The 12,532-nt window shown below is 37.5% G+C and overlaps 1 protein-coding gene across 1 annotated transcript in view; it reads left to right on the forward strand.

Moving 5' to 3' along the window:
- Positions 1-12,532, forward strand: part of AQR (aquarius intron-binding spliceosomal factor) — a 104,844-nt gene that overhangs the window by 53,485 nt on the left and 38,827 nt on the right. The window contains exons 19-23 of the mRNA XM_066388467.1: positions 809-978; positions 5,096-5,337; positions 7,048-7,194; positions 8,536-8,605; positions 11,258-11,368. Of these exons, the coding sequence (XP_066244564.1) occupies positions 809-978; positions 5,096-5,337; positions 7,048-7,194; positions 8,536-8,605; positions 11,258-11,368 (740 nt within the window). The remainder of the gene's footprint in view (positions 1-808; positions 979-5,095; positions 5,338-7,047; positions 7,195-8,535; positions 8,606-11,257; positions 11,369-12,532) is intronic.

Consider the following 12,532-nt stretch of genomic DNA (forward strand, 5'->3'; position numbering starts at 1 on the left):
ACATTACCTTACAGGGTTAGTCAGCTCTTTGAGTTCTTAGGCTTTTCACTGATTGGCTTTGTAATTCATATGTTGTCTTGACGTTTTTGGTAATACTGTTAAATTGTAATTGCATCCAGGTCCAGTGATTATTTTATAATTTGTTTACCAAACTTCTCATAGAACTTGAGAACTTGAGTTCTTGAGTTAGCTTCTATTATCTGTGATTTCAAGATTGTACTATTGTTAAAGGGCTGATAATTAAGCTACTTTTATCACTATAATAAAAGAAAAATAGGAGAAGGGAATGGAGGATAGTTGGAATAAACATAAAGCCACATACTAGGGCCAGAGTTGGAGGTCTAAGACAAAAAGAATAAACCTCTGAGCTTTTAGCCGTTAGTGAATGGAATCTCCTTTCATACCAGTGACACAGCAAGGTATGGAATGTGGAAGATGTAAAGGGTGCTCATCTAAGTACCTACTATGTGTAGGCAGTAGTAGGAGCTGCGAGTGACTGACAAGGGGAAGGTCTTCTAGGGCTCCGATTGTAGCTGAGGTCATATACAAAGAATTGCAGTTCCTGGCATTGCATCATACCCATTACAGACCATTCTGGGAAGAAGTAGTAAGGATTTAGAGAAAGGAGAAAATATTTTCAGCTTTTGGGAATTTGAAATGGATGTGTGGAAAGCATTGCAGTCAGGGGAACTGGCTGGAGTTAAGTCTGGAGAGTATTCTCATCATTTCTAGAAAAGGAGTACTGCTAGCTTACTTTGATATTTGAAAAGTGTATATTTCATTTAACAAACCTTTTCAAAATGTTCAGGACCTGAACCCAGACCCAATCTTAGAGGAGAGTCAAGGACATTTAGAGTGTTTATGGATCCAAACCAGTATCAACAAGATATGACCAATACTATACAGAATGGAGCAGAAGATGTGTATGAAACTTTCAATATAATAATGAGGAGAAAACCAAAGGAAAACAACTTTAAGGTAATTTGTGGGCTATATAACTTAAAATACTATATAATTTGAAAAACTTTTAAGACAAATACATAGATACTAGGTTTAAGTGAAGTGTTAGGAAACTAAAGATCACTGCTTTTTTGGTTCTAAACAGTTCTCTTAGATTAAATATTAAAACTTAAAGAAATTTATCTGCTAAATCTAATTTTGCCTTTTGATAAATTTAGAAACTTAAAATATGTATTAATTGATGTGTTATTTTAAACTTTAGCCTCCTTACTTGCTTCTTGTGTATTGGATACTGTTTGTGCCCAGTATGAAGTGAAGAAAATTGCTTGTTGTTTGTGTACTGGGACTTCTTGTATGAATCAAAATCAGGTGTGCTTCCAAATCACTATGAATACTGATTTGCAACCATAGGGCTTTGAATTACTCTCTGATATAATGTATTCATACTTCACTCATTTGAGGGAAAAGGAAGGTTTAGGGGGGCTAATGAGTTTTACTTTTATAATAACTTTATGTGGAGAGGAGTTTTAATAAAGGAAGATTCTTAAAATTATTACTTGAAAAATCTTGAAACTAGATCATAAAACTTAAACTTTGAGCAGTTTTAGCATTTGGTAACACTAGCTCTTGCTCAAGTGCCTTTCTTTTCTATCTCCACCAAACAGTGCTTAAACATTATCACTTGATTATCCCTTTTACTCATTGGGGTCTTTTTTGTTTGTTTGTTTGCTTGTTTTTTTGTTTTTTAAGTGAGATGGGGAGATGGTGAGACAGACTCCCACATGTGCCCCTCCCTAGATCCACCAGGCAACCCCTGTCTAGGGCAGATGCTCTAATCAATCGAGCTATTTTTAGTGCCTGAGGCTACTGAGCTCAGACCAGTGGAGCTATCCTCAGCACCCGGGGTGATGCTAGAACCAGTTGAGCCACTGGCTACCAGAGAGGAAAGGAGAGAGAAGTGGGAGAGGGAGGTGGAGAGAAGTAGACGGTCACTTCTCTTGTATGCACTGACTGGGAATCGAACCTAGGATGTCCACATGCTGGGCTGATGCTCTATCCACTGAGCAAACTGGCTAGGGCCCACTGTTTTGATTAAAAAAGAAAACCTCGCATACAGAGGGATTTATTTCCCATTTCACCCTGTTGTTGAAGACAAAAGAGTAGTAGCCCTTGATTTCTGTGTTTCCACATTCTACATTCAGTTCCTCAATCCTCCACTGATGCCATGCCTAAGACCCCTCATCTCTCCCATTCCTGCTGCCAGGGTTGACTGCGCTCCTCTTAGCCTGTTCTCCATGTAGTGACTGGACGTCAGCTATACCGGATACCCCTGTTCAACACTCAAATGGTTTCTTATCACAGTAGAAAGTTGTTACCATAATTCGAGAGGCCTCTTCATTGCCTGTTTTCTGACTTCCTCTCCAACATGTTTTTCTAACACTTTCCCCTTAATTACTCCATGCTAGTCACTGACCTTTTTGCTATTCTTTAACCATCTAAGCCTTTGTACATGGTTTGTTCCCTTAATTTATATAGGCAACTTTTAAATTTTACCTCCTAAGGCAACCTTACCTAAAGGAACATCTCCCTTTCTCATCATTCTTTATCCAGTTATCTTTATGTTCTTTTACAGCCTTTGTTATACCTGATGATTATGTATTATTTATCTGACTTTAGAATGGCTGTACATTGTTGTTCCCAGTGGGAGGATTCAGCCGGTTTGCGCCGGTTCGGCTAACCATTGTTAAAATGGCACTTGTAATCAGGGTTCTCTCTAAGGCGGGGTTTTTCAAAGATGGACATATATGTTCAGAGAAGAGATGTCACCTGTTTGTAATCTATCAAACACAATTACCATTAGTCTAATTGGCCTCTGAAGGAATGGGGTCCTACTTCTACAGTGAAAATATAGTTAAGGATAAATCATAGAGCCAAAGATGCTGGGATAAAAGTGAAGAAAATTGCAATTGAGGACGCCAGGCAAGAAGCAGTATGGAAATAGTTTAAAGAACAGTTTTATTGTTTTTTATCAGGTATTATTTAATATTTTAAAATTCTTATAACATAATCTAGTTTTATGTGCCTCTTTCATTGTTCTTATTTAAGTATTAAATGCATGAAATAATAAACTACCTTTCGGTTTATCTTTTTTTTTACACTTTAACCGTCATTAGGGCAGAGAACCGGTAGTTAAATGATTTGAATCCCACCACTGGTCATTTCTCTGACATTGGAATGGAAGTTTATGAGGGCTGGTCTCTGTTGTGTCTGTATCTGTCTTGTTTTTCTCAGTAATGATTGAACTTCAGTTTATTTACAAAAATGAAAAGTTTCTTATATTTATTCCTATGACCATTTTTTAATACCTACTATGTGTCTGGTATTGTGTTAAGTTATATGGAACTAATAAAGATGAGTAAGACATAGCTTATACCTTTAGGGAGCTTAGACCACTAATAAGGGAAGTTAGAAATATAGACAGATAGCTATCATGAGAGCTTACAAGGTGCCAAAAGCCATTAGAAGGAAAATAAAAAGTGTCCCAAAAGTTCGAAGAGGCATTCAGGTTCTGGTCCAAGAAAAAGGAGGAATGGCTAACTTGCCTGCGTTTGGGAAAGGAGGAGTGCTCCTTTGGTATCCGGCGTTTCATTCTATACCCAGGCAGCATCCCTCATTGATTTCCTCTCCTTTCTGATTGTACAGCCTGTCATAGTCTGGGTTCTTCACTGCTCTCCTGAATAGTTGCACAAAATAGCCTCTGTCTCTACCCCTACTGGCCTCATGGTCTGTCACCAGTCACCTGTTCTTCATACGCTTCCACTGATCATTCCACTCTGCTTCTCAACACATTTCTGTGACTTAACATTAATGACGACATCAATCAAAGCTTTTTCACAAATCCTTTACTTGAACTAAATTGAAATGCTACTTTTCCTCCATGAAAACTTTTCTAATGTCCAAAGTCTCCCCTACATCTGTTTACCTGTCACCCACCTCAAGATGTGTTTCTGTGGTATTTCATAGTATTTTTTACTCTTTGTCACATTCTGCAGCTTTGTATCATTGTTAAGGTCATATTTTATCTCTCTGCTAGAATCATAATTACCTTAGAGAGTAGATCCTTCATCTTATTCATCATGTGAACATATTTATCTATCCATCCATCCATCCATTTTCTCATCCCTAATTTGAACTGACCCACATCCCTGCTCTCATGGAAATTATGTTCTAGTGCTGATTAGACAAATGGTAAGTAACCAAGCACATGAATAAGAGTATTGCAAGTGGCTCTAAGTACAAGAAAATAAAACAAGGCAGTGTGGTAAGAGTGTGATTGACACACACTATCCAGTTACTTTGTTATCCTGATGGATTATATAGCATTTATGATATAAAAATGGCTGGTTTGGTTATTTCAGTCTTTGAAATTAGCAGCCCAGCCTTCTGATTTACTTATGTGGGATAGCTCACTTTGTTGAAATAATTATTGGAAAGTCTAAGAATAATTGCCTTGGCTTTTAGTAATTACTTTGAACAATGTATATATTAACTACTGTAATGACCTTTTATTATAGTCTTGATTCTTCATCCTGAAATTTTATTTTTATCCTCACTATTTTTTATTCTTTATTTGTAACTGCTAATTTTACTATTTCTAAATTATAATGCGTTTCACACTTGAGACATATATTAATGTGCTTCTGGTGGTGTGTGTTGTTAGCATTGAGGAGCTATAGACTATATAAAGGGTAAGTAACTTCAGTAGTTTCTAAGAGGAAGCATTTTCTTTAAGGGTTTATTCTATAGTATTTTCTTGCTGTTGTGTAGACCTGATTGGATTTTCATCCTCTCCAACATAAGTCAAGTAGTCAACTCATTTGACATTCTGTCTAAATGGACTCCTAACGGATAAACTGTTCTTGCTAAGTTTGGTCTTTTGTTTAACTCAGTGTATGGTATCAGCTGAAAATATAGCTGTTGATTCAGTCTAGCCAAGCACCTGTCAACAAAAAATAGCTTCTTGCCCTGAAACACTCGGGAACTCTGGATTAGTGCAGCCAGCTCTGCATTCCATTAAGTGTGCACATTTGAGATGTCTTCCTGACACAGTCCTTTGCTGTGCTTTTGTTCACAGGCTGTGCTGGAGACCATTCGGAACCTGATGAACACAGACTGTGTGGTACCTGCCTGGCTACACGACATCATTTTAGGCTATGGGGACCCAAGTAGTGCACATTATTCAAAAATGCCTAATCAGATTGCCACCCTGGATTTCAATGATACGTTTCTCTCCATTGAGCATTTGAAAACCAGCTTTCCTGGTCACAATGTTAAAGTAACTGTGGACGACCCAGCTCTACAGATACCCCCTTTCAGGTAAAGTCAGAACCGGATGTGCTCCTTCCAGGCTTCTTGTCAGTCTGACGTTGGCCACTGGGACTCAAAATTTTGAGCATTGTATCTGGATTTTGTTTGAGCAATCATTTATATAATCATAGAAGCATATAATTACTGTACTGTGATAAATTTATTTTATTTGACTCTATTTCTCATATTTTGTGTAGTAGTTGTGAGACTACAATAAAAGTAGGTATATGTCTTATAAGTGATCAGTAAATGCTTGTCTGTTGATTCAGTCTAGCCAAGCACTTGTCTGAAGAACACTATGTAAAGATATTTATAGCATCTGACTGAAGAAATATGTGTGCATTTTATGTTTAATCTGACACTTAGCCATGCGATTTTGAACTTTCTTTTATTTTTAAGAAAAAATTGTTTTTATAACCATGCTTGCTTTCACAAATTTTAAATATTTACACTATAGTAATATTTAATGTTCTAGGAGCTTTGGTTTTTAAATTTAAGTAGAAATAGAACAAAGTACCTAAAACACTGATTGGTGTTCCCTGAATTCCAGTATAAGGATTAGTGGCGAAGCACTCAGTGCACCTATGAGTGGTAGCAGAGCACTTTCTTAGTGGGAAATCAGAACACACAGTTTTAATTGCCTGTTAGATGTAAATATAATAATTCTACATATTAAAAACATTCATCCTTTTAACATCTAAACCTAGTCTTCCTTCATATTTTCCAAATCCTATTAATGGCAAAATCATTCTTCTAGTTACTTTGCCTTGAAATATCTGCATTACTTTTGAATATTTTTATTTCTTTAACTCCTGCTATGTCTTACAGATTCTGTCTTGAGGACACTTAATTTTCCATGTCATTCCTGACTACAGCCTCTCTAGGCCCTCAACACACTCAATCTCTGTGGTGGCCATGTCTTTCCTGCTTCTGTCTCACTTGAACTTCATACATGCTTTACTGCTGGAACCATTTATTCCCTAGCTAAAAATACTGCTTTTTTCTGTTGCTTATCAAAATAAGGGCTGACCTCTTAGCTTTTTTGTTTCATAACATTTTGGGGGGTATCATTCATCCTTTCAGAATGGTAAGAAAGACTCGGAAAGTGCACATAGGGAATTAATGTTTTAGTTTAATTTTAGGGTATTCATTGCTTTCCCAGGTATCTGTGGGGAGTTGCCTCCTGAGTTGTCCCTGACCCCAGGCTAAGAACGCCCACCTTAAAGCTTGATATTCCAAAGGAGTCATAACAAGGCTCCAGCCTTTCTCTGTAGCTGTATTTTCTCTACTGTGTCCCCAGTCCAACAAAACTGTCTGCCTGTCCTTGGCCCGCTGCTGTTATCTCTTTATTCATGGAGTGTCTTCCCTCCCATGTTTGTATGTCTGAATTCTTTGAAACTCATCTTAGATGCCACTGCTCCCATGAAGACTTTTTTAATGAAAAGGACAGTGTATAAAGCCCTTTGCATGTGACATAAGAGTATAAATTTCTTTTTTGATTATTTTTTTACTCAGATGCAATTTTTTAATCTGAAAGCTCTTAATACATTTTAGTGCTTTTAAAACTTTTTTTAAAAATTCATGTACAGTGAGTTCCTTTAGGACGGTCATAAACATTTCTTAGTGATTTGATTATTCTTTATACAATGTCATGCACAAACTAGGTGCTTGATAAATCATTGTTGATTGTAAATCTGAACAAAATTTTTGGTCTTGTAGGATAACTTTTCCAGTAAGAAGCGGAAAAGGGAAGAAACGGAAAGATTTAGATGGGGACGATGAAGACACGGAAGAAGCAAAGACCCTGATTGTTGAACCTCATGTTATTCCTAATCGGGGCCCTTATCCTTACAACCAACCCAAACGGTAATGGTACTACCCGTGCTAATTGTAATAATGAGTAGTTTGCTATTTCAATTGGATTTGTAATATTTTTTTTATTTTCTAATTCTTTTAAAATTCCTAGAAACTTCTGTTGCTTATACCCTCTTTCCTTCTATCTTCTATCAGTCGGCTAAATAGCTTAGACATTTTGGCCATACTGTAGTCGTATTTCAAAAAGGAAAATTTTTAGGTACCATGAGAAATAAATACTAGAGGGATAAGTTAACTTGTCGTAAATAATAAAGTGACATCTTTGGAATTAGATTGTGAACTAGAACTTGGACACACTCCACATGAGGTCTGAGATGGGCTGGGTGTATTGGAAAATAACTGGAGTCTTTCCACAGGTTTCAATTAGTTTAGTTTTTTGTGTGTGTGTTTTTTTTAGATTTATTTTTATTAAATCTAATGAGTGACTGGTTAATAGGATCATATAGGTTTCAGGTGTACATCTCTGTGGTCCATGAGTTGTATATTGCAGGTGTGGCCATCGTCCAAAAGCAAACCAGTTTCCACCACCATATATTAGGTTCCCTCTACTCCCCACCTTCCCAATCCCCTCTGTTTGGTAATCAACATAGTATTGTCTATGAATCTCATTTTTACATCCCACATATTAGTGAAATCATATAGTTCTTAGCTTTTTCTGACTGACATTTCACTTAGCATAATAGTCTCAAGATCTATCCATGTTGTCGCAAATAGTATTTCATCTTTTCCTGTAGCTGAGTAGTATTCCCTTGTATAATTGTACCACATCTTCTTTATCCGGTCGTCTATTGAAAGACATTTTGGTGTCTCCATATCCTGGCCACTGTGAATAATGCTGCAATGAACATGGGGTGCATATGTCTTTGCGAACAGATGTTTTCAAGTTTTGGGGGTAGATGCCCAGTAGAGGGATTGCTGGGTAATATGGTAATTCTATTCTTAATTTTTTGAGGAACCACCATACCAGTTTCTTTGGTCTACGGAAGTGCAAGAGTGAAGTGTCATTCAGAAGAGATTATTGGTTCAGTCCTGTAAGATAAAAAAGTTCTAGAGATCAGCTGTACAACATTGTGCTTATAGTTAACAATACTGTACTGTACATTTAAATTTTGTTAAGAGGGTAGGTCATGTTATATAATTTTACCACACGTACACACGAGCACACGCGCGCGCACACACACACACACATATAAAGGGTCGGTGTGAAGAGCTAGAAGAGATTGGGAGAACAGGGACAAATGCTGAGCAGATGTTTAGAGCTGGTCATTGTCTAAACTTTTACTCTCATTCATCTGTATTGTCAACCAACTTTTTATCTACTCTTATTTTCAGTAATACAATCCAGTTCACGCATACACAAATAGAGGCCATCCGTGCTGGAATGCAACCTGGGCTAACTATGGTAAGCGCATTACTGTTACACATGTTTTTACATGGATTCAGACTAGAAATACATCAGATTGTTAGTGTATGTGTTCTATTTGAAGCGCACTAAAGGCCACCTGAATTTAAGTGTCTTTAAGTGCTTGTGGAACCTGATGCATGTGGAGGTCTTTCTACTCATGTCAGTGTTCCTTGGTGAAGGTTTATTAGAACATGGCTGTGCCATTTGTCTAGGTATTGCCTGTGGCCGCTTTTCTGCTACATCAGCAGAGTTTAAACACTTGTAGAAGAGATGGTGTGGGCCACAAAGCCTGTAAAATGTTTGCTTGACTCTTTACAAAATGTCTGCTGACAACGGATTTAGATGTGTGTTTAAATTCCAGACTTTTAGAGATTGTCCTATTAACTTCAAGTTACTGGTATCTGTTCTAAGTTCATTATCAGAGAACATACTTTATATGATTTCAACTTTTGGGTTTTTTTTTTAAGTTAATCTTTGTTTTTTGGTCCAATATATGATCTCTCTTGGTAAATATTTCATGTGTACTTGAAAAGAATGTGTATTCTGATGTTTTGGGGTGGAGGAGTGTCCCATATTTGTCAGTTACTGTAGATTCGTCCTGTATTCAGCACTTCTCTGTCCTTGCTGGTTCCCATCTATTTCTGTTGATTACTGAAGGAGCAGGACTGAAGTCTCCAATTATAATTATGTTTTTGTCTGCTTCTCCTTTAAGTTCTTTTGATTTTACTTTAGAAATTTTAAAGCTTTATGATATGTGTATACACATTCAGGGTGGTTATGTTTTCTTGGTGAATTGATGCTTTTATCATTATGTAATATCTCTCTTCATCACTGGTAATTTCCTGTATTGTAAAGTCTTATTTTGATAATAATATAGCCACTACAGCTTTCTTTTGAATAGTGTTTACATGACATATCTTTCTCCACTTTTTTTTATTTCTAACCTTCCTATGACATTTGAAGTGAGTTTCTTGTAGACAGCATGTAATTGAGGCATGGTACTTCATCCATTCTAAGTCTCCGTCTTTTAATTGGTATGTTTAGACCCCATGTAATGTACTTACTGATGTGTTTGGCTTTTGATCTACCATTGTATTATTTATGTTTGTTCCCTTTGTTTTGTGTTCCTGTTTTCCCTTTCCTGTCTTCTAGTGAGTTATTTAGATAAATTTTAGTTCCACTTTTTTAATTGATCTATTTTGCTCTTTTTATATAACTCGTATAATTTTTCTTAATGGCTGCTCTAAAGAATTACAGTACAGTATACATACTTAACTTTTCACAGTCTACTTAAGAATCAGTATTTTGTCTCTTAAGTTGAATGGAAGATCCTCACCTCCATATATGTCCCTTTACCTTCTTCTTTTATGTTGTAAATATCATATCTATGACATATTAATACATTGGAAATGCCATCAGGCGGTGGCACAATTTTTGTTTGCAAACATTAAACATTTTAAAGAACTCCAGAAAGAGCAATCATCTTCTATTATATTTAACGTTAGCCCTTTATCTCAAGTTTCCTCTAGTGTTATTTCCTTTCTGTCTGAGGGCTTTCTTTTACTACTCTGAATATCAGGCTGGCCAGCAATGAATTATCTCTGGTTTCTTCATGTGAGAATGTCTGTAATTCATGTTCATTCTTTTTTTTTTTTTTTTTTTTTTTTTGTATTTTTCTGAAGCTGGAAACGGAGAGAGACAGCCAGACAGACTCCCGCATGCGCCCGACCGGGATCCACCCGGCATGCCCACCAGAGGCGACGCTGTGCCCACCAGGGGGCGATGCTCTGCCGAGACCAGAGCCACTCTAGCGCCTGGGGCAGAGGCCAAGGAGCCATCCCCAGCGCCCGGGCCATCTTTGCTCCAATGGAGCCTTGGCTGCGGGAGGGGAAGAGAGAGACAGAGAGGAAGGAGGGGGTGGTGGAGAAGCAAATGGGCGCTTCTCCTATGTGTCCTGGCCGGGAATCGAACCCGGGTCCCCCGCATACCAGGCCGACGCTCTACTGCTGAGCCAACCGGCCAGGGCCTCATGTTCATTCTTTAAAGATCTTTTTACTGGTTGTATAATTCTGCTTTGACAGTTCTTCCTTTTCAGCACTTTAATAACATTATTCCACATCTTTCTGGCTTCTAGGAGTTTTATAATCAGAAATACAGTTATTTGAAATATTATTTTTCTATGTAATGTATCATTTTTGCCTGGGTTGATATTAATATTTTTTCTTTGTCTTTAGTTTTTAAACATTACAGTTTATCTAGGTATAGACATTTTGGGGATTATTCTGTTTGGGGTTCACTAAACTTGATTCTGTAGAATTATGTCTTAACAGATTTGGGGAAAATTCGGCCATTATTTCTTTAAGTACTTTTTCTATACTATATATTTCTTCCATTTTTACCTGGGGCTTTAGTATTACAGATTTTTGAGGCTGTCTCTGTTTATGATTGTTTTAATCCTTATTTTTTGCTTGTTGTTTAGGCTGGGTGATTTCTGTTGGTCTGTCTTGAAATTCACAGACTTTATCTTGTCCATTATGCTGTAGAACTCCTCCACTGGGTTTTTAGACATTTTGTCTTTCAGTTTTAGAATTTCCATTTTCTAACAATAAAATAATTTAGTAGTTTGCTTTGTGTTCATCTCCTTTTTAGGTTGTGGGCCCACCAGGTACTGGAAAAACAGATGTGGCAGTTCAAATCATATCCAATATATACCACAATTTTCCAGAGCAGAGGACTCTGATTGTTACTCATTCCAATCAGGTAAGAGAGAACGCACACATGTGCACATAATGCATGGAGTAGACCTGGGGAAGGTAAAGAAGGAGCAAGAATACAGGAAAGCACAGTGGAGATTTATGCTGCTATGATAACCTGGTCATAGGTGCATAATACCAGGATAAGCTAATGCGTATAGTGTTTGCCAGTGAGTGACTCTTTGATTATCACTAGTCATGACCAGATTGTATTGAAGAAAATATAAAAACAATCTTCTGTTTCTATTTGAGGGGGTCAAATTGTGGAAAAACCAAGAAGACTATTTAGATGTGTAGTACAATATTTGGATTAAATTAAATTAAATTGTCTTTCCCCCATTTTATGTGCTAAGCTAGAGCTTTTACTTTGAGATCAAAAGCATTAGTAGCATTTTTCTGCTAGTAGAACAAATATTTCTAAAAGACTAAGTCCAAACTGGTAATACTGAATTGAATTTTAAATCTTTGTGAAGTATGCATATGAATATCTTTATTACATGAAAGGACTATCATATTTTTCACTCCATAAGACATACTTTTTTCCGCCAAAAGTGGAGGGGGAAATTCCCGTGTGTCTTATGGAGCAAACAATATGGTATTTTATTAAATATTTTAACACATCATTTGGTTCAGAATATTCTTTTTCTTATTTTTCTCCTTAAAACCCTAGGTGAGTCTTTTTAAATTTTATTTATTTATTTGTATTTTTCTGAAGTTAGAAGCAGGGAGGCAGTCAGACTGACTCCCTCATGTGCCCAACCAGGACCCACCAGGCATGCCCACCAGGGGGCGATGCTCTGCCCATCTGGGGTGTTGCTCTGTTACTGCCGGAGCCATTCTAGCGCCTGAGGATGAAGCCATGGAGCCATCCTCAGTGCCCGTCCTCAGCGCCTGGGCCAACTTTGCTCCAGTGGAGCCTTGGCTGTGGGAGGGGAAGAGAGAGATAGGAAGAAGAGGAAGAAGGGTGGAGAAGCAGGTGGGCGCTTTTCCTGTGTGCCCTGGCTGAGAATTGAACCGGGGACTTCCACACGCTGGGCCCACTGAGCTAACAGGCTGAGCCCTAGGTGTGTCTTATGGTCAGGTGCGTCTTATGGAGCGAAAAATACGGTATTTTAGGCTGCAGGTTCAGGACAGTTGAAACAAACTCCTTTCTTATAAATAATGGCTGAAA

Source organism: Saccopteryx leptura, chromosome 6 (assembly GCF_036850995.1).
Source record: "Saccopteryx leptura isolate mSacLep1 chromosome 6, mSacLep1_pri_phased_curated, whole genome shotgun sequence".
NCBI classification, from domain to species: Eukaryota; Metazoa; Chordata; class Mammalia; order Chiroptera; family Emballonuridae; genus Saccopteryx; species Saccopteryx leptura.